Source organism: Sparus aurata, chromosome 12, assembly GCF_900880675.1.
Source record: "Sparus aurata chromosome 12, fSpaAur1.1, whole genome shotgun sequence".
Lineage (NCBI taxonomy): Eukaryota > Metazoa > Chordata > Actinopteri > Spariformes > Sparidae > Sparus > Sparus aurata.
Genome location: NC_044198.1, coordinates 26,974,008 through 26,995,776, shown reverse-complemented (window position 1 = coordinate 26,995,776; position 21,769 = coordinate 26,974,008). Strand labels below are relative to the sequence as shown.

General features: G+C 42.6%; 1 protein-coding gene and 1 long non-coding RNA gene across 5 annotated transcripts; both read left to right on the top strand.

Moving 5' to 3' along the window:
- The first annotated feature begins 598 nt into the window (after positions 1–598).
- On the top strand, positions 599–1,628 carry LOC115592902 (uncharacterized). Its single transcript, XR_003986237.1, has 3 exons — positions 599–902; positions 1,268–1,314; positions 1,524–1,628. It is a non-coding gene; the product is annotated as an uncharacterized LOC115592902 (long non-coding RNA).
- Positions 1,629–2,329: 701 nt separating this feature from the next.
- sec31a (SEC31 homolog A, COPII coat complex component) lies at positions 2,330–21,756 on the top strand. 4 transcript variants are annotated; one of them, XM_030435948.1, is made up of 28 exons: positions 2,330–2,560; positions 4,617–4,696; positions 4,942–5,065; positions 5,154–5,352; positions 5,581–5,676; positions 5,795–5,935; positions 6,065–6,207; positions 6,303–6,402; positions 6,485–6,646; positions 6,733–6,885; positions 6,973–7,194; positions 7,289–7,363; positions 7,476–7,517; positions 7,631–8,113; positions 8,315–8,495; positions 8,580–8,758; positions 8,845–8,971; positions 9,581–9,726; positions 10,275–10,448; positions 10,635–10,877; positions 12,259–12,345; positions 13,003–13,105; positions 13,992–14,339; positions 16,292–16,347; positions 16,445–16,717; positions 17,235–17,354; positions 17,445–17,516; positions 18,823–21,756. In XM_030435948.1, exons 2-28 carry the CDS (start codon positions 4,618–4,620, stop codon positions 19,000–19,002), a joined length of 4,308 nt encoding a protein of 1,435 aa, XP_030291808.1. In that variant the 5' UTR covers positions 2,330–2,560; position 4,617; the 3' UTR covers positions 19,003–21,756. The 4 variants fall into 4 exon arrangements, with proteins under 4 accessions (XP_030291808.1, XP_030291807.1, XP_030291809.1 ...); XM_030435947.1 differs by having other exon boundaries at positions 13,992–14,390; XM_030435949.1 differs by lacking the exon at positions 12,259–12,345 and having other exon boundaries at positions 13,992–14,390.
- The last annotated feature ends 13 nt before the right edge of the window (positions 21,757–21,769 follow it).

Here is a 21,769-nt window from a genome sequence, read left to right as displayed (position 1 = left end):
GGAGCTGCATTAAGTCACATCCTTCCTGACTGTGGTGGAAAATCTGACCCAAGTACTTCACAAAGAAACCCACAGTCCAGCAGCTGACGGGGAGGGTTTCATTTATCCCGTCGTGTTATAATCTGCTCACAGACGACCAAAATGAAAGTGAAAAATACAAGTCGGCTGCTTTAAATTGTAACACATATTCCCCTTGAGATTTTGGCTCATTCGCAACTTCCCTATTCTGGAAGTAGCAACAGGCAACCAAATGAAACGCACCCTTTACTTTGAGTGAACTCTCTTGGTTTGAACATTGTTGGAAACACTGGGGATAATTTAAGTCCACATGTCAACAAATGTCCAGTTGTTTTAAATCATGTTAATGTAGAATTCCTACATATATTTTAAAGAAGTATCTGGATGTCATGAAACACGTTATGTTCACATATAATATACATTTCCATAAAAAAATTTAAAAATCACTGATCCATGCCCGTTATGGCTATTTACAAATAATAATTTTGACTTGGTATCTATGAAGACAAATCTGTGCGCATGCCCAGTCAGTCTTCAAGTCAGAGTCAGTACCTCCCAGGCAGCAGGTGGCGGCAAAGTGTCAATAAAACGGAAGAAGAAGAAGACGGCAAGACACCATTAAAAACTTAAGACGAGAGAAGTTGTGGAGCAGTTGTAGCACGATGTCTTCAGGAGAAGTTAATATTCAAGACAGGAACAGCTGAATTTCAACTTCAAGTGTTTTTTAAAAAAGCGCAAGTTATGTGCATACAATATAACAATTGGCGGCACAGGTAGCTAGCTACCTAGCGTTTCTCTTTTTAGCATGATTTCAAACGGGGTGTCGTTTAGCAACGTTAGCTGACTTTGTATCTGCACGTCAATGCTCCGTGTTCAGTAATTAGGTAAGTAAACTGCGTGGAAAATTAATCATTACTGTGTTTTTAGTGTGAATGTGTTGCAGACAGAACAGTTTGCCCGCTTCACGCAGTAAACCCGCCATCGTCAAAGCACGTGGTCCAGAAAAGACAGCGTGTTCCTGTGCTTCACGCCGAACTCCTATTAAAAATGTCATTGTTTAAGATTAATTCACTTTTCGACCAAGATTTATTCGTTTATAGAACACAACTCAAACATTTTCTGAAGTGTATACACCCACTCCTCAATTCGGCATACATCACGCAAGCATGAAATTGTTTATTTAGTAAAATGTGTTAAAATGTACTCATTGTGCTTGTGAAGGTTAACGTCTTGAATTCTTGTTTGGCAGATCAACAGAAGAAGGAGGCTGCAGTGGAGAGTGGACCTGACATGCATGTATGTATTGCACTTATGTCATTCATGTAATATAGTGAAAAGCCTTCCCAATGATTATACCAATCACTACCCATCTGACCCATTCAGTTGTCTGGGGAAGATTATTGAGAGCTTCTGAATGAGGGTTCTGGCACTCTAACACCAGAGCTTGTTGCTGTTTGTCAATATGACTTTTCAGCTTTATTGAATATCTGCTTTCTTTCTTCCAGTGTCGACCTGCAGAGGTGATAAAACTACATCTACTATAAGTAATTTTACTGGTTTGTCGTTGTTCTCATTTCAAGGTGTTTAATAAATATAAGTTGTGAAGAAAAGTTGGTTGTTTCTGTGTCTTGTTTTGGGGGTATGCTGAGAAAGTGTTTCACAATTTGGTTTCCTTTCCTACTTGGATCTTAAATTAAAGATTTTAATCTCTTTATCTACTGCAATAGTCCCACATTGAATGCTTAAATGTAATGTTCCACTATTTCCAGCTTCTATTGACTGGACTTGTAAAGAAAATGTAAACTTGTACAGTTAAATGTTTTGCCCCATTTTAACTACAAAAATTGGTTAAAGATATGACTATGTGCAATAAAAGTGAAATAAAATGTGCATTATTTCTGGGAACCAAAAATATACTCATAAAAAAATTATGCCTCAGGAGAAACACTAATTTTGAGTGGTTAAATTGAATCTTACTGGGACAAAAAATAATTGTGAAATTGAGAGAAAATATAAAAAAAAAAAAAATTTAAAAAAAAAAGGTGATTCCAGGGCTGCTAACACTTGCATAAAGCTGCTCATAATTAAAGATCTTAAATTGTAAATAAAACAATTAATTTAATGTGTTTATCTTCTACAATAATTCCACATTAAATTCCGAAATGTAAATGTACCACACGTTTTACTCCTATCTCCTAACTTTTAATTTTTGGGAAGATTTATTATCAAAACCTACCGCTAGCATCATTAGCACAGCTAGCATGCTAGCAGGAGTAGCGGTGTTGACGTCCCCCGGAAGCTGTTGTTCTTCTTCGTGGGAGGAGAAGGTTGTTGCTTAGTGCCACGTTGATGGAGACCAGTGGGGACGTGGAAATCTGTCTTGAGTCGGCAGCCGGGACCCGGTAGCCTCTTCTTCTTCTGTTTTTACAACCGTTAATCCTCACGAGCAGAACCGAAACGGGGAACTTGAGCGCGCGGTGGCAGTTTGTGTTTGTCGTCAGTTTTATGTGTGTTCACGTGAGAGGGAGAAAAGAAAAGGAAGGTAAGTGAAGTAGGAAGATTTCTGTGTGTGGGTTTGTATAAGAGTAACTGTCTCCACTCTGTTATACACTCTCCCTGCACAGGCAGCTAGCAGGCTACTTAACCCCTGTAGCTCCAGGACATGCTGTACTATGTCCCGGTGTGCACGAACAAGAAGTGACAACAAACTGCAGCTCGTTTTCTGCCTCTTCTACTTTAATTCCTCCTGCTGCTGAGGCTCCTCACTGTCACCACAGTGTTGGGGTTTAACTGGGCAGTCAGCTGTTAGCTTGCTGCTAGCTTGCACTTGTACTTTTTGTTTGCTGTATGTCCACATCTGAATGTGAGAAGCTAGCCGAATGGTGGGTCAGTTTCTTTAGAGGCATTTGTAATGTCATTACTGCCAATCGGCTCAATAATGCAGCGCCGATGTGATAATTAGTGTCAGTGTAAGTAGGCCTTTGTCTGTAACTGTAACTATTGTATTTAGTACAGTAATCAGGCTGAATGGTGAGAAGACAGAATGTAGAAGTGAGAGTACAACCTGAACTAGTTGTCTGTAAACCAGTTACTCCACAATATCACCTCGGGTCATAACTAATGTGCTTCCTTTTAGCCTGAGTCTATTTAAAAATAAAACATTTACTCTCAGTTAACAGTTTATTAGGTGCACCTAGATTAAGAGGAAATGTTAGCAGATATTTATTTTTTTAATGTCTAAATAAGTTAAATAATCACCTCTCTGTTTTCATAACTGAATAAACAAACTGACCTTAAAGGATGACACGATTTATACATTTTACTTTGTTTACATGTGGCGGACCCTGCCACTGTCAGTCTGTCTTGTTCTGAGAACAGCTTGTTTATTGACTTATGGGAAAAAAATACATATTTCTGAGTTTGTGTTATGACCTCATTGTTATTGTAAATATTAAAATACTTCTCCTCTAAAAATACTTGTTTAAAGAGGTGTACAGTCATGTGTGCAGTGCTGGTGAACTGTATACGTGTTTCTGCTATTTAAGCACTGACGAGGTAGGAATGAGACCGGGCCGGTGGATGTTACTGCAGGTTGACTGGCCTCATGTAGCAGCATTTTAACATTCAGACATGGACGACTTTCTAAGATAAACGCCAGCTCAACAGTTTGTCAATGTTTCTGGTGTAAAGCGAGAGAAAATAACGGGTCAAGGGATCGGAACGAAGTTAAATGTCGTCTTTGCTGTGACATCTGGGAGGGACAGTATCATGATCATACATTTTGATATGGCCCAAGTCTTCTCCAGAACTGTTCTGGTTACTGACACTTTATAGAAATTATGACATTGTGTGTGTGTCAAAGAGGCACTGAACCAAGACTGCACTTTTTACATAATTCCTACATATTGCAATCGATCATTTTCACAGATTGTCTTGCAGTTTATCAGTTATCGCTGTATCGTGATTCTGTTGTTATTGTTGGACACATTTGTCACATAAGTATGGTTAAAAAAACATCATGTTGCAATTATGTTGACAGATGGTGACGGCAGTATGGTTTAAATTAGTGGTAATGATCATTTTTGCGTGACAATTTTTATATAGAAGAAATTGCAGCTCCTGCTGTTTGGTTATCAGACTTTGCCGTTCTCAGATTTTGATAATATTTTAATTAATTTCGCAGCCTGAATGCAAATTTGGGATTTGTTGACTAAACTGGCTGGGAAAAGATTCTCATCAGTGATGGGGGTCCTCGTGTGCGATAACAATCACTCCATATCTCTTTCTTTACGGTCTTTCTTTTGCAAAACTGACTTCTCTGTCACCGTGGCTCATCAGGGAATGCAAAGAGAGTTTCAGACTCATTACATGCATTCTGTACAAATCACATCAGGAAGCGATCTTTTCACAGTCGGATGACTGAGAGATGAATGAAATGTGCCAGCTCAGCTACACAATCTGTTTTTAATCTGAATGTACGCTCTTGTTATCTGCGGTTGATTCCTGCAGAAGCCACATGGAGAGAAACAAAAGCTAAATTATAATGTTCTGTCACCACCCTGTAGTCACTTCTGCATGTTCCTCCGTTATTTCTGCAGGATGAAACTCAAAGAGATCAACCGCACAGCCATCCAGAGCTGGAGTCCTGCGCAGCACCACCCCATCTACCTTGCGACAGGTACGAGCATGCAGCTAGCAGCCGGCACAGGCCTGCAGCGGCTGACATATCTGGAGCTCTGACAACCGTTATATCATTTATATTGTGTGTACCAGCCAGTCATACAGCCACTTAGACTAATGAGAGTCAGAGAGCACACACCTCCCTCGTCTGCTGTTTGAACAACTGGAACAAGACGTCCCCTACTGGAGAAACTGCTTTCGTATATGATGTGACACAACATGTCCGGTCCTCTCTGTCTGCAGGAACATCAGCCCAGCAGCTGGATGCCTCCTTCAGCACCAATGCCTCCCTGGAGTTTTTCCAGCTGGACTTGACTGAACCGTCTCTGGACATGAAGTCATGTGGCAGCTTCTCCTCCACTCACAGGTACTGAAAGCTGCAGTCATGTTGTTGTTGATTGTGTTTCCTTTGAGTGCAGCTGTTCACCACAAACTTCTCCTCTCTCCCTCCACAGATACCACAAACTGGTCTGGGGTCCGTATGGAATGGACAGCGGAGCTCACCCGTCCGGCGTTCTCATCGCAGGAGGCGAGAACGGCAACGTCATCTTGTACGACCCCGCAAAGATCATGGCCGGAGAGAGCGATGTGATCATTGCTGAGAGCGAGAAGCACACGGGGCCGGTGAGAGCTCTCGACGTCAACCCGTACCAGGTATGATCCAGTTAAAGGGACAGTTCACCCGAAAATTAAAATCCAGTCATCATCTCCTCCCTCCACGTTGATGGACAGTCAGGAGAAGTTTTTTTTCAGGAGCCTCAGAAATATTTTGTGGACTATTAAACTTCAACTGTTCAGCTGTTCCTTTTACTCCAGTGTCAATTAATTTAACATCGTCTGAAACAAATGTAGAGACTGATTCTATTTTGTCCTCTGCTGCAGACAAACCTGGTTGCATCAGGTGGGAATGAGTCTGAAATCTATATCTGGGACATGAATAACTTTGGCTCTCCAATGGCACCAGGACCCAAAACACAGGTATATTTGTTTTACTCGACTCTTTACTATATTGTACATTAATTAATGAGTCATAGAGGAGGAAAGAAAATAGAGTATATTCCTGGAAAAATAAAAGAGCTGTCGTTTTGTCTGAAAGCCTCTGGAGGACATCAGCTGTGTGTCGTGGAACAGACAGGTCCAACACATCCTGGCCTCAGCCAGCCCGAGTGGCCGGGCCTCAGTGTGGGACCTCCGCAAGAACGACCTCATCATTAAAGTCAGCGACCACAGCAACAGAGTACGTCCTTCCTCCTGCACTCACACAAAGGCTTACTCGTCCTGTGCTAGTGAATCTTCTCAGGATCGTTTGGTGCCGTCTGCTCGACTGAATCTTTCTGCGATTGTGTGTTTTGTTTTGTTTTTTTAGATGCATTGCTCGGGGCTGGCCTGGAACCCAGAAGTCGCCACTCAGCTGGTTTTGGCCTCGGAGGACGACCGGCTGCCGGTCATCCAGATGTGGGACTTACGTTTTGCTACCTCTCCTCTGAAGATTTTAGAGAATCACACACGGTAAACAAACCTGTTCAAAAGCAGCGATTAGCTTCCTCTGCAGGCTTAAAGGACAAGACCGCTGATAATAGAACTGTATTGTTCTTCATGCACAGGGGTGTCCTGGCCATCGCCTGGAGCTTGGCTGATCCCGAGCTGCTCCTGAGCTGCGGGAAGGACAGCAGGATCCTGTGCTGGAATCCAAACACAGGAGAGGTAAAAATAAATGACAATTGATGTTAGTGATACCATAAATCAGTTTTTCTTCCGTCTTTAAATCCTCTGCTTGTGTCTCCAGGTGTTGTATGAGTTGCCCACCAGCAGTCAGTGGTGCTTTGACATCCAGTGGTGCCCCAGGAACCCCGCGGTGCTGTCGGCTGCAGGCTTCGACGGACACATCGACATCTACTCCATCATGGGAGGCAGCAACCAGGCGCAGAGCCAGAGACACGCCGACCAGGTGAGCTCAGACATCCTGAGAGAGGAGAAAAGAGAAAAGAGGCACTGATTTATCACCTTCTATGTCTAACATGACTGTCTCTACAGATCAGTACCTCGTTTGGGAACATGGATCCTTTTGGGACGGGACAGACTTTGCCCCCGCTGCAGCTGCCGCAGATGACCGCCCCTCCAGCCACAGTCACCCCGCTGAAGAAGCCTCCGAAGTGGATCCGCCGCCCCGTCGGAGCCTCGTTCGCTGTGAGTCCCGTTCGTTTAGTTTTCATGACTCTGAGGATCAAGCGTCCTCATTTTAACATCTGAAACCTTCTTCTCCCTTTTGTTCAGTTTGGTGGGAAGCTGGTATCTTTGGAGAACACAAAGCCGAACCCTCAGCAGCCCACCGCACACGTCGTTCACATCAGCCAGGTCGTTACAGAAACGTCCTTCCTGCAGCGCTCGGAGCAGCTGCAGGCGACTCTGAGCGCCGGAGGCTTCGTGGATTTCTGCCAGGAAAAGATCGACGCGGCTGCAAACGAGTTTGAAAAGACTCTGTGGTGCTTCCTGAAGGTTGGAAAGAATCATTTTCTAGAAACATTTGAATAAAACTGGAAACATTTTATTGTATTTTAAAGTTGTTTGTGTGACTTTTTTGTGTTTTCAGGCTAATTTTGAAAGTGACGTTCGCAGCAAGTACCTGGAACTTCTGGGGTACAACAAAGAGGAGCTAGCTTTAAAGGTGAGATGTCCTTTCTAGGCTCCTGTAGGCGTCGTAAGACTCTGTAGAGATATTTACTATTAAGTGTCTTTCAGTACATGTTGTCATAAACAAGTCCTCTTATTGTTTTCAGATTTCTGCAGCACTAGAGGAAAAACCTGCCGACCCTCCACAGGTACGTTTGTGCAGAGCAGTTAGTGTTATATTCTGTGCTGGATTATTTCTTGGCAGTGACTTCCTGTCATGATCCTCCCTGACTTTGACCTCATATCCTCCCTCAACGTTCAGGTGGAGGTGCCTGCTCCTCCAGCCGTCCTGCAGCCTTTACCAGAGCTCAGCTTCGTGCCTCCCGCTGACACTCCCGAGGCAGCGTTCGACCTGATCGCTGCTGCAAATCCTCAACCAGAAGCCACACTGGAACTGGACTCCACTCCCGAGGCAGCGTTTGACATGATCGCTGCTGCAAACCTTCCGCCAGACGCTCCACCAGAGCTCGACTCCACTCCTGAGGCAGCGTTCAACATGATCGCTGCTGCAAATCCTCAACCAGAAGCCACACTTGAACTGGACTCCACTCCTGAGGCAGCGTTCGACATGATCGCTGCTGCAAACCTTCCGCCAGACGCTCCACCAGAGCTCGACTCCGCTCCTGACCCGGAGACCGAACAGCCAGCAGCAGCAGCAGCAGATCCTGAGGACGCTGCGACCGACGAACTGGAAGAAGATGTGGACTCAGTTCTCCCCGAGGAAGAGGAGATCCCTTTGGAGGAGGTAGACCTTCACTGCTGCACATGTTCATAGATTCTGTCCTCTAGCTCAGTTGATCACCTTCAGAAACGATTGGAGCGATAATGAGCTCACATGCTCTGTCACGACGTGTCTGCACAGCTAAGATAATAGAAATCGCAGAATCTTGAGACACATGTGAGAGTAAACTGAAGACATGACGGGATGTTTCTCTGGTGTTTTCAGGAGACAGCGGCTCCAGTGGAGGAGGAGCCCAGTCCTGCTAAGACACCAGAACCAGAACTAGCTCCATCTCCGGCTCCAGCTCTGGTTCCGTCTCCTTCCCCTGCTCTTGTTCCATCTCCGGCTCCGGCTCCGTCTCCAGCTCCCGCTAACGCAGGAGGAGTCAGTCTCAGCATCAGTCAAGGTAACGAACCTCCCGTCACAGAGGGAGAACTAACTGTGGTTGTCGCGTTTGGTTCTAGTTACATACTTTCTGTGTTCTGGTCAGATGTGGACGGGCTGATCACTCAGGCTCTGCTGACCGGAGACTTTGAGGGGGCTGTGGAGCTCTGTCTCCATGACAACCGGATGGCAGACAGCATCATCCTGGCCATCGCCGGAGGAGCCGAGCTCTTAGAGAAAACCCAGAAGAAGTATTTCACCAAAACACACAGCAAGATAACCAAGGTGACGACGACAAGGAGAAGTTAACAAGGAGAGTTAATGAATTCAAAGTGGATTATTGATGATGTAACTGTGTGTTTGTCGTGCAGCTGATCAGCGCCGTGGTGATGAAGGACTGGCACGACGTCCTGAACACGTGCGAGCTGCAGAACTGGAAGGAGGCGCTGGCTGCCGTCATGACCTACGCTCAGCCCGAGGAGTTCTCCTCCCTCTGTGGTCAGTTTAACGGAAAGTTCTCCCAAAAATAAAAAATCCAGTCATCCTCTCCTCCCTCCCCGATGGTGATGGACAAAAATGTTTCTGGAGCTTCACAGCATAGTGAAAAGTGGTGTAACCCTCTCTCAGAGCTCACAGATCCCAAACTGATCTGGAAAGAGATGATTTACACCCGTCAGTGTGCGTGCTAACATCTTTAGCTCGCAGCTCAGTGAAGATTTCAGCTTACAAATGGGTGTAAATGGATCTGAGGGCTGCTGCAGACTTGGATCACACCAGACGAGCTGTACAGAGCCATTTTATATTTTGTTTTTGTGTTTCTTACATTCCAAATCAAGTCTCCAGCTACTTCAGTTGTTTAGGAGAATGCTTCATTGCTGTTTTGCTGTGAAGCTCAAGAAATGTTTTGTGGACTACGACTAACTCAGCTGACTGTATATCATCAGGAGGCGGAGAGGAGGACTGTCACACTGCTGCTGTCTTTTCTTTCCTTTTTCATCGTTCCAGCTGATGTGCTGGTGTCCTCAGTGTCTCCTGTCTCTTCTTTTATTACATTTTGTAGTCTCAGTCATGAATTTGTGGTCTATAATTGAATTTGTCTGCCGGTAGATCTCCTCGGGGACAGACTGGAGGCAGCAGAGGACGCCCAGCTGCAGGCTCAGGCCTGTTTGTGTTACATCTGTGCCGGAAACGTGGAGAAACTGGTGTCTTGCTGGACCAGAGCGCAGGACGGACGGTGTCCACTGTCTCTCCAGGTAGGTTTACTGCAACAGTTAATGGATTGGATGCTATTAAAATGATCGCCAAGAAAAAAAGAAGTCAATAGTCTTGGTTTCTTTCCTCTATATCCAAAAACTGAATATCTGAGCAGTTATGGATGTCATCTTGGTCATTCTTTACCATTTTCCAACGTTTTATAGACCAAATAACTAATCAAGGAAATAATCAACAATGAAATGACGATGAATATTTACTTGCAGCTGATGTTTACACAGTGACTCCAGCTTTGTATCTGAAACCTGCAACTAACTGATATCTTTGGACACTTGGGGGCAGCATCTCTGTTTTAACTCTGTATGAACACAGTTAGTTTACACTGTGGTTGCTCAAAGTCTGCTGGATGTTTAAACTGCATCTGTTTGCTAAATTCATAATAGTAAACTGAAGGATCTTAAATAGAAGGAAACACAGGAACAGAAGGCTGAAGAAGTGGTCAGATTTTGTGTTTTCAGTTTGTTCTGTTGCCCCAAAGTGAGCGCAGAAGTCCTGATTGTTGTGAATGCTTTGTGTCTCCACCTTTCAGGACCTGGTGGAGAAGGTGGTGGTGCTGCGTCGTGCCGTGGAGCAGACTCAGCGCTCGGGTCCGGCTGCTATCGGCATCCTGCTGGCTGAGAAGATGAGCCAGTACGCCAACCTGCTGGCCTCCCAGGGCAGCCTGTCCACCGCCATCACCTACCTGCCTGACAACACCAACCAGGTGTGTCACTCAGGCTGTGTGTCGAGTATTTGCTCATTAAGCCTCGAGTGAAGTGAACACAAAGATGCTGATCTGTTCATATCTGTCACTGTATCACAAACAAACAGTTTCTTTGCAGACACCCTGAATGTGACGCATCAGATCTCCACCCTGACGTAGTTCCCCTCTCTCGTTTGGACCTTGCAGGTCGCCGTGCAGCAGCTCCGGGAGCGTCTCCGTCGGGCTCTGGGGCAGCAGCCGGAGGCTCCAGCAGCTCCGGTACAAACCCAGAGAGCTCGGTCTCATCAGCCCGGCCCGACTCAGGCTGCTCCCCGCCATCCGTTCACCCCGATCCAGCCCGCCATGGTGCCTCAGCCCCCCGCAGCAGCTCCAGCACAGATGCCCACACCGGCCGCCTCGGCGCCAGCACAGCAGCAGTATTACCAGCCAGTAGGTTCCAGCATTACATCACACGTTACGTTACTGTTTGTCATTTTGACATGATGTTAGTCATGAACCTGAGTCTGTGTGAAGCCTGTTTATCATCAGGATGCACACAGGTTTTATTAACCCTGAGGGCAGACTGCTCTTCTTCCTGCTCCTCCTGTAAACCCCGACAACATGTCCAGGTCACACACGAGCGACAGCTTGTAATAGAAATACTCTCATCTCTTATCAAACCTGTTTATCTTGAGTTTGTGTTTTTGATTATGTTGAAACCTGATGAGATTTGCTGAGTGTTTGATTCCAAAGTGGATGATAATTTGATAAAACGCTCTCAGACTCCATCACCGTCACACACGACCGACCGGCTGATGAAGCTCTCAGTGCTGCTGTGTTGTCGACATTTCATCGATTTGGATTTCCATCTCACCACCGGGGTTTAAATCACACCAAGCCATGAAACATTAATAAGATTGTGCGTCTGTAGAAGAAACCGGAGAGCTACGGAGGACTGAAACTGACAAAATGTAAGAAATAAAGACAAAAATAAATGTCTCAATAAATAGATTATTATACTATTATACTAAAATAAACGTAGGCATGAATAAATATTTAGAATGGGACATAATTTGAAATCTGCCTTTCAGTTTATCTTCTTTATTTATCTGACGTTGTTTTATTTCCCCTGTTTATTAACTTTCCTATTTAATTCTAAATGTTATGAATTCATTTACTTATAGCGCAGTAATATTTGTATTCTTTTCACTTCCCACTTTGCAGAGTAGTAGTTAAATATAAACATAGATAATCTTATTAATTAATCATTCTAAAAAAATTTAAAAAAATCATAAATGAATAAGTTAAATTAAGTTTTTCAATTTGCTTTTGTGTTTATGTCATTAATTATTTTAAAATGTATTTATTCATATATTTTTTTTTTTTCATTTTGACTTTTGCTAATTGATACATAAATAAATACACAGATGAACGTTTGAAAATCAATAAATGAATAAAGACACTGGTCCTAACAGTAAACTGAATAAATACAGAAGCACTTTGAAACACAAATATCAGTTTATGTCCCATTTTATAAATTAATCAATCAACGTTTGTCTTTCTTTTGATAATTTGTTGCACTAAACGACATATTTGTTTATGTATTGAAACATGATTTCAGTTTCAGTCCTCTTCAGTTCACCTGCATGTGGCAGCAAAGTTTTCTCAGTGTACAAACTTCCTTTGTCGTCATTTGAACCCTGGTTCTGGTTCTGGTTCTGGTTCTGGTCCAGAGTGTTGTTGTGTTGTTTGGTGTCCCCCCTCCTCCCCCCGTCCTCCCCCCATGCTGCGGCCATCATTAGTATGTGCCGTGTGTCTCTGTGTGCTTCAGGTGAGGGCTGCCTCCACTGTCACCTCCTGGAGTAACCAAACTCCCACAGCCCTCCCCACTGTCCCTCCTCCTCTCCAGGACCAGCAGGTACACCGCCCGCCCACCTGGCCTCCACACACACCTGTGCTGATGTTTACAGATGTTCTCGCACGCAGACTTCCACCTCAGTGATTTCAAATAACTAAATATGATTCTCTGAAAATCCTGTCTGGCTGCTCTGGTGCGTCTGTGGTAACCTGCCTTCACCCACAGCGACTTCCTGTGTCTCCCGTGATGCGTTCACTGTCACTCAGCCCGTCGTTAGTTTCTCCTGCGCCTCCTGTGATTGGACTGATTAGACATCGTCCTCACGTCTGCCTGCTTGTCACAACGTGCATGTTGCTCTGAAGTCGTTGTATAAATGTCTTCTTGATTATTTTTTCCCGACTCAAAGAGGATCAGATTCTGCCCTGTTCAGCACCAAGCTTTATTTTTACAGTGGGAAGAAAAAGTCTTCTAGAGATGTTCCGTAAATTACAAACGCTGAATCTTTTATCGCCTCCTTCTCCTTCTGTTATTACCAAAGATCAGACTACATCACATTCAGCTAGCAGCTTCAGTATAAACTTAATATAAATACAACGTTATTAAAGCATCAGGACATCTCTGCTGGCTTCCTCTTCTGTTGCATCTCACAGAGACGTCTATCAGTGGGCATTTCTTTGTGTTTTATTTTGAAAATATGGAACCTGTGTGTCTTTGCAGGTGGAGCAGTCAAACCCGATGTACGGGATGCCTCCCGCCGGCTCAGCGTCTGCACCTCCACCCTCCTCCACTCCTGCTTACATGTTCTCCCATCAGTACCAGCGTAAGTGTCGGACACGTCCTCCCTGAGGAGTTAGCTGCACATTACGAGAGTCTATATCGTTAAGAAATCTTTGATATGGAGAGAAAAGGTACAGGTGAAACTGTGAAGGTCATTAAGCAACCTCGTCTCCTAAAAATAAAGTTTAATTTAACGTATGTGCACTCCCAGTGGAAAAAGTGAATATTTATGGCTTTTAAAGTGAAGAAGTTGTAGGAAAAAACATTTTTGAATACACTTTTTATTCTCCGGTTTGTCTCTGGTGAGTGTTGAGTTCAGTCAGAGGTTGAACTGAACTCACACACACAGACACACCATCAGTCTGCACCTCTGCTCGCTAACGTTAGCTCACTGCTCGTGGAGAAATCTGGCTGTTTTTTGGGCAGAAATGTTTTAGTTTGATTCGCGTCATGTTACGTTTAGTCACTCTCTGTCTCTCTCCTTGAAGTTAAAGCGACGGGCAACTGAATAAAACGCATCATTACTTTGACTTAACTTCAGATAATGTAAGAACACAGCTCAACAAAATAAATGAGAAAGGTCGTGAGTTTTAATGCAAGAGATTTTTCACTTCTGGTAAACGTTGCGTGTCGTCAGGCTGTGATTGTCGATGTGGCGAAGTGAATTATTTGTGTACAAACTGTATTTGTAGGAGACGAGCTGACACATGAACACACAGTCCTTCTTCTCTCTTCTTTCATCAAACATTTCCTGTTAGAAATGTTTGCCTCTCTCACACTAACAGAGGATGAGAACGTCTCGCAGCTCATTCTGAATGTTTATCTCTTTCTTTGAGTCTTTGAACATGAAGCACGTTGCATGATATCGTCAGTATAACCTGCAGCAGTTGTCCACTAACAGCGTCTCGTTTGTCCTGGGTGACTCCCAGCCTACCCTCAGGTCAGCCAGTACCCACCTGGAGCTGGTGGGGTGTCTATCTATCAGCCTCTTCAGTACTCCTCCTCTGCTGCTCCTCCTGCGGAGCCTCCTGGCTTCCTCTCTCAGTACACTCAGCCCGTCCCCTCTCAGCCGCCAACTCCGGTCTATCCCGGACAGCCTCCTATCAGCCAGTGCCTGTCCTCCTCTGCTCCCTCCCATCATCCTTTCTTTCCAACCTCCTCTTCTTCTTCCTCCTTCTCTGCTCCGCCGTCCTCCGGAGCATCTTTCCAGCATGGCGGTCCAGGATCTCCTGTGTCGTACATGCCTCCTCCTCCTCCTTCAGCGAGCGGAGTCTCAGGTACACAGCTTGAGTCTGACCCCGGGCTGATCCCCGCCTCCCAGAGAACAGGTCTGCATGGCTCCGATCACTCTCAAACAAACTCAGTGGCTTCAACTTCATCTTTTTAACTACAACCACGTTTACAGTGTCAGTCTGCTGCTCAGAGAGTCTTTGTTTTGTTAACTCATGTGTCACGTCAGCAGTAGGAAGCAGCCGATCATAAACCTCCTCAGACGTCGTCCAGGAGATGTTAAGATGTGTTTTTAAAGAGTCTTAATCGATAAAAATTCAGAAGTAGATGCATCGTTTCTGAGGACTGAGACGTCTCGCTTCCATCTCATGAGCGTCTTCGACCGATGTTGTGTTTTCAAAATTAACGTTAGATTGATTATAATCATTTACGTTGCAGACAAAAGTCAGAAGTCAGCCGTGTTTAAAGGGATAGACAGGACGGTTTACTGACATAACAGGTTTTAGTCTCTTTAACAAACGTTTGCTGTTTTTTAACTTCTTAAGATAAAAGACAGAATCAAATCTCACCGACAGTAGAAGCTCGATCATCTAATGAATCCGTATAGACTTTAATTATAATCAACATATTCATTGATAACTTCTTAATATTACATTTCCATGTTCTTCTCTGAGAAATGTAAAAGAAAAGGCCACATTTTTAACTAAAGACTAATTCTTCACATTTCACCAGATTTCTGCTGTTTTCTTTTAGATCAACTTATTTTAATATTTAGTTTTTTATATAACCAGACAACAAAGAGTAAAATCAGACTTTTGCAGGACCTGTAAAGCTGAAAGTAGTTTGGTAAAATTAAGTTAAGAATCAAACTTCTTAATCAAACATTTTAGTAAATAAATCACTTAAATTAACATTAAATTGATACAAAAAAAAATGAGACTTATGATAGTATTTTTTATTTTGTATTTAATTATTTAATAAAAAAATATTTGTAAGTGTTTACAGTTTTACATGAATGTAAGACAGAAAACATTTATATATATATATATTTAAGTTATTTATTTATTAATGTATCACCTAACAGCAGCCTGAGAAGATTTAATTAATATCTCATCCAAATATCTTTTTATTTTTCAAATTTGATTAAAGAAAATTAAATTATCCATCAAGAAATGTTTATATCTTAGTTTAAATTGTACATAACTTTCACTAAAATCATCTGAGAAAAAGTTTGAACTAAATTTTCACAGCTTTTTTTTTTCTAGTTTTGATCTTTTAATTGATTATAAATCACATGATGCTGATTACAATAAAAGGTGCTGAATATTTGCAGCTTAATGAAATCAACACTGTGGATCTGAAGAGGCGCGTTAAAGGAAAAGTTCAACATTTTGGGAAAAACACTTATCGTGAATCCTGCTGAGATTTAGATGAGAAGACTGAAACCAAAGATATAGAGTCTATTTACTGATTTATTGATTGATTTAACAAACATGATGTTACAAAATTGATTTGTGAGCTTTAGAAGTGCTGAGATGCAGATTCAAGCTAGCTTTTCGTCTCTTTATGCTAAGCTAACATCTGTAGTTTCATATTAATCAAAAGACACGAGAGGATCCGTCGTCTTCATCAGTGAGAGTCATTTGGTTTCTTATCTCGGGGACATAAACTGAAAAACTCTGGGTTTTGGGTGAAACAAGAGACTTGAGAACGTCGTCTTGATCGACATTTTATAAACAAACAACTAATCGATCACTTGAGAAATTAATCAGCAGATTAATCGACTGTGAAAACAATCGTTAGTCTGAAGCATCCTGAATCTTTTCATTCCTCATGTTCACATCAAGTCTCTGCACGCGAGTTAAAAACTGTATTTCCCAAAGTGTTGAACGTTTTCTTGTGATCAAAGTTTCGGCCAACAAATTGAACATATCCTGATACACTTTAGATCATGAAGCCGTCTCCTGGTGGTGTAATTATCCTGGTGTTTCTCCTGCAGGGCCTCAGAACGGCTGGAATGACCCTCCGGCTCTGAGCAGAGCTCTGAAGAAGAAGGTGAGTCTGCTGCCTGAAGTCAGACGTTAATATAATCTGTAACTCCTCGTGACAGAGATGAAGATGTGTGAAATGAAATGTATTTATCATCATTCAGCCGGTGCAGCAGACCTACACCCCTCCTGCCCCCATCACCTCTCCCATCATGGCTCCACTGGGCGCCGACCCTCAGGCCCAGCCGGTGCCCTCGGGGGCCCCTCAGGCCATGATCCAGGGCCCGCATGGTGCCCAGGTGCCGTACTCAGGCATGCAGCAGCAGCAGCAGCAGCAGCAGCAGCAGCAGCAGTTCTCCCCTCCACCCATGAACCCTGCGATGCCCAAGACCAGCATGGAGGGAGCACCAGGAGCTCCGACAGGAGACGTTATACAGGTACAGACTGCAGATTTATCTCACATCCATACAACAAAAACTGTTTTAATGTGAACATATTCTTATTTTTGTTGAAGGAGGTTTTAGTCATTTGAGTTTCACAGTTTCAAATCTATTTATTGTGTTAAAATATCAAAGTGAGACACTCAGAAAAGATAATCGCCTGTAAGAGTTCATAAAATCACATTTATGGATGAAAAATTATCCTTCTTAACTGTTCAAAACAGTTCTGTTGCTCCATAAATACGCTGTAAAAACATCAATATTAAAAATCTTTTGTTCTCCTACCTGTACCCTGATAATATTCCAATAACAACTGAACTCTTCATCGTCTAAAATCAGTGGCACAAATCTTTTTTTGGGGGTTTGTCCTCCAGTTTGCTTGTTAACAGTGATAATCTGAAAACAAAGTAAAGACCTTTACACACCACGTCTTCATCGCATCCAACATGCAGCAAGAACCTCTCAAAGTCATTCCCAACGTTAGACTTCTGACCCTCTTTTAAAACTCTTCCAGCCTCTGCAGTCGATCCCCGCTGAGAAGATCATGAAGAAGCCGATCCCCGACGAGCACCAGGTCCTGAAGACCACCTTCGAGGGGCTCATTCAGAAGTGCCTGGCTGTAGCTACCGACCCCGTGAGTCTGTCTGACGGAGACAACAGCTCCGCTCATCTCAACATCTCAAAGTGACAAAGTGTAATCTGACTCTGTTTCATGTTTTCACAGCAAACTAAGAGGAAGCTCGACGACGCCAACAAACGTCTGGAGGCGCTCTACGACAAACTCAGAGAGCAGACGGTGAGTGATGGTTCATAATGATAAAAAGAAGCAAAGAAGATCATGATGTCCTTGATGTTTATGAAAAAGGAATGCAGTTTTACTATAAACTGAATGTTAGATGAAGAAAAGAAAATACAAGTGCTGTAATTTAGTTGGAGAAGCTGCGGCTTCCTCGTCCTTATAGCTGTAAAACTCAGTCTGCCAAGTCGAATTTGGGATTTAATTCCTCTTAAAGTGAAACTCTCGCCAAAATGCAACCTAATCAAACCTTCGTGTAAAAGCATAATTACAACGAAAGAGGCACTTTTAAGATTTACCGTATTTTCGTTTTCAGGTCAAACTCATTTTCAATGGGAGTGCTACGGGCACTTTTACGATAGCATCAAAATCTCTATTTTTAAAACAGTAAGAAGTCTCGACACAACATGAAACTTTGCTCGTAGTATCACCAGGGTCTCTACACATGAACACGAGCATTGAGAACATTGTTTGTGTACACAGAGTTTACTAAAAAGAAGCTTTTTGAACAACTCACGTTAGCAGTAGCTTGTTCCGCTCGCCGCCGTCCTGCCAGTGGAGAAGTGTCGATCTCAGAATGTGACGTAACCTGGAGGACAGTTAAGGTGGAACGCTCCTAAAGCTTAGTTCCATTTAAATGCAGGATAATTTGTTGTTTTGTCGTTAGCGAAAAACAATATTGACCTTGAGGTTGAAAAAGGAGCCTCGTATAAGAAACAATACTAAAATCAAAAGCCGGAAAAGTCACGTGAGATCTCGCGTCGCGTTGTTGCTGGAAGACAGTAGTTCCACCTTAACTGTCCTCCAGGTTACGTCACATTCTGAGATCGACACTTCTCGGAAAACACAACTGCTGAGCAAGAACCTTCTTTTTAGTAAACTCTGTGTACACAAACAATGTTCTCAATGCTCGTGTTCATGTGTAGAGACCCTGGTGATACTACCAGCAAAGTTTCATGTTGTGTCGAGACTTCTTACTGTTTTAAAAATAGAGATTTTGATGCTATCGTAAAAGTGCCCGTAGCACTCCCATTGAAAATGAGTTTGACCTGAAAACAAAAATATGACTCGGGTACATTCACAAAAAAGCACAGGTTGCATTTTGGCGAGAGTTTCACTTTAAATTGTCTTAAATTCAGATTTGTGAAGTCTTAAATACCACAAACATCTTATCTGACGTAATCTAACAATCTTTATTGTTGCAAATCAAAGAGAAATATAAGATAAGAGTATTAAAATGTTGCTGCATGAGGCCAAATGTCCTCCTGTTACTTAACTCTGATTCCTCTGCTGTTCTTCTCTCCAGCTCTCTCCCGCTATTGTCGGAGGTCTCCACAACATAGCCCGGAGTATAGAGTCCAGATCCTACACGGAGGGCCTCAACATCCACACCCACATAGTCAGCAGCAGCAACTTCAGCGAGACGTCAGCCTTCATGCCCGTACTCAAGGTGGTGCTGACACAAGCCAACAAACTGGGAGTCTGATCGGGCGGAAAAATCCCAAACTCCTCCGAGCCGTCGACCGGTGGACGGCTGGAGAGGGACCGGTCGGGGGAGGTCCAGCTCGTTTCACAGGAAGAAGAATTCTGCGATGTACGAAAATCCTGTTAAATTCTTCTACGTGCCATTCATGTTCTCTGACGCAACTCAAACACAAGCCATGCTATGAGTCGCACGCAGTGGTGAAAGTAAATCCTGAGTGCAACAAAGAAAAGGGCTCCAGACTCCTCCGTAAAATACCAACAAGTTGAACCAAACATTTGTTTTTAATGTAAACTGGAAGTGGATTACTGTTTGAGAATTTAATGAATATGCAAGAATTGTATTGAAAATCTCCAAACTGCTAATTAGAAGATACAGTTTCATCTCGTTGGAAGAACCTAATTTATCGAGCGGTGTTGATCAGCAGTGATGACAAAGAACCAGGAGATTCAGGAATTTTAAGGGCATTTGTCTGTACTTGTGTTGAGATTATCAAAATAAATGTAGTCAGTTATGAGGCTGATCCGACCCGGATGTAAACATCCATCCTGAGTGATCCGATCAGACGAGGACAGCTCTCAGTCTCAGTTCACACCTGCTGTTAACACGAGCGACCAGCCGTGATCTGAGCTCACATCCCGCTTTATATGCAAAGTAATATCAGTGGGACAAAAGGACAGAATGTTTTTTAAACAAAGATATAAAGAAAGTAATGAAGAACATTTGCTGAATTTTCAAGAAGGTCCAAACAATTAAGAATTTGTCAGAGACAGCGTTTCACAATGTTTATAAAGTGTTTTCTAACTCAACAACTCACTAAATTGTGCACTTTTTCAAGGGAGTCTGGGGACTTTGACCTTGGGCGACACTGAAGCAGCCTATACTGGTTACTATTTACCGTATTCATAAAATTTTACATGTTTAGCATCAATGTAATGTCTTCTTCCATAAACTGAGTGTAAATGGTGGAATCAGTGTAAGTTAGGTATGATTCACTTCAGACACAGAAGCAGAATCACCTTCTTCTTCGATACTTTGACTATTTTAGAAGGAAACAAACAAATTCATGTTTTGCATTTTTGCCGAATTTACAAGAAGGTACGAATGAGTGAGAATTAGTTGTAGCCACTGAGGAAAGTTTGTTAAATTTCTTATTAATCCTAATAATTCTTACAATTACACAAATTGTAAAGGGAGTCTGGTACATAAAGTGTGTCTTACATCCCAACGTTGTAAGACACAAAGTTTAGCATTTACACTTAATATTTGAGAGGAGACAACATTTTACATTAAACATAATTAATTATAGGCTACTTATTCGTCACCACCCCTGTAGAAAAAGTCCCCAGACTCCCTTAAAAAATTGCACAATTTAGTGAGTTGTTGAGTTGGGAGGAACTTTATCAATGTTCTGAAACTCTGCTCTGACAAATCCTGAACTATTTCAGCCTTCTTGTAAATTCAGCAAACGTGACACATGAAGTTTGTGTCTGTTAGTCCTGGTGATGTTCGGGGTTATTTGGTCTACCAGATGTGAACTTACAGACTCAGATCTGTCCCCATGTGATCGAATCCCTCAGGACGGATGTTGGAAGCAGCTCCGATGAGCCTCTAACAGAACAAAGCCAGTCTTAATGAATTAGGTTTTAATAGCAGCATGCGTTTTTTGCTCACAACTGCTTGATCATGCAAACAGCAATCATTTAAGAAATATAAGCTCGTTCATCTTTATAGTCTTTTAATGTTTGTGCACTACAGAAACACACAGATACATTATAATCCATGAATATGTAGAATTTTACAGAATCAGGCTTTATTTTGACTTATAAACGCATCATCGCCTGCATGTATTTTGCAGTAGACCTGCGAATGAGGCTACAGAGAAACACAGTAACAAAAAATAAGATAATAATATGAATTAATTCAAACACAGTCTCCCTCATTTAATGAAGCATTAATGCTCGGAGCTCAGTTATACTTCAACGTGCCTGCTGTGACGTCTGATAGTCTCTTTACTTTCACCACTAGTGTCACTACATACAACACATTGGACCAAGATGATATCAGTGTGTGGGATACGTCAATGCAAATCAATGCAGTCCCATCTGTGGAGGACGTTTGTGTCGTTTTATTTCTTTTTCTTTACTGTTTTTTTGTTTTTCTTTTCAGTGTAATCACGAGGCTCCTGCAGAGTGCAATGGACTTTTAAAAAGAGAGAGACTGTGCTTTTATGAATTTTAAAGTATGCATGCTTAAACAAACGCTAACAGTCTTCTTTAACGGCATTTGGGGTTAATTATGCGCTAATTAATCAGACCTCAGAGGGAGAGTGGAAGGAGACTTGTACTTGATTTTCATTCCAGCAGCGATGATGATGATGATGATGATGATGATGGCTGTAGTCAGAGCGGTCAACCTCACTTTATGTTGTTAATAAAGAAAAACAAGTCTTTGTTTTAGATTGACTACATGCAATATTTTCAATAAATAGTATTTATTTACAATCTGATGTTGTCGTTTTGATTTGAGTGGGACGATAACTTGGTCATTGAATCAACTGTCACTCCAACTGTTATCTGTAATTTTTTTTTTCTGGAGGTAAATGTTGTATATTTTTCTTTGCACGCTGCTTCAGAGCCAAAGTTATCAAATGAATGTAGTAATCTGCAAAGAAAATAAAGGGTACACTTTAGAATTAATTGATTTTATTGACAATAGAATACCAAAAGAAGGTTTATTAAGGAAAACTTCTGTCTGAACTCAACAACAA

What these genes read in the sequence shown, in the direction of transcription:
- sec31a (XM_030435947.1), top strand. Translation starts at nt 4,618, where the DNA reads ATGAAACTCAAAGAGATCAACCGCACAGCCATCCAGAGCTGGAGTCCT. An exon ending in TGCCTGACAACACCAACCAG is followed by an intron (nt 10,449 to 10,634) that starts GTGTGTCACTCA and finishes TGGACCTTGCAG; the next exon opens with GTCGCCGTGCAGCAGCTCCG. An exon ending in GTTCTCCCATCAGTACCAGC is followed by an intron (nt 13,106 to 13,991) that starts GTAAGTGTCGGA and finishes GGTGACTCCCAG; the next exon opens with CCTACCCTCAGGTCAGCCAG.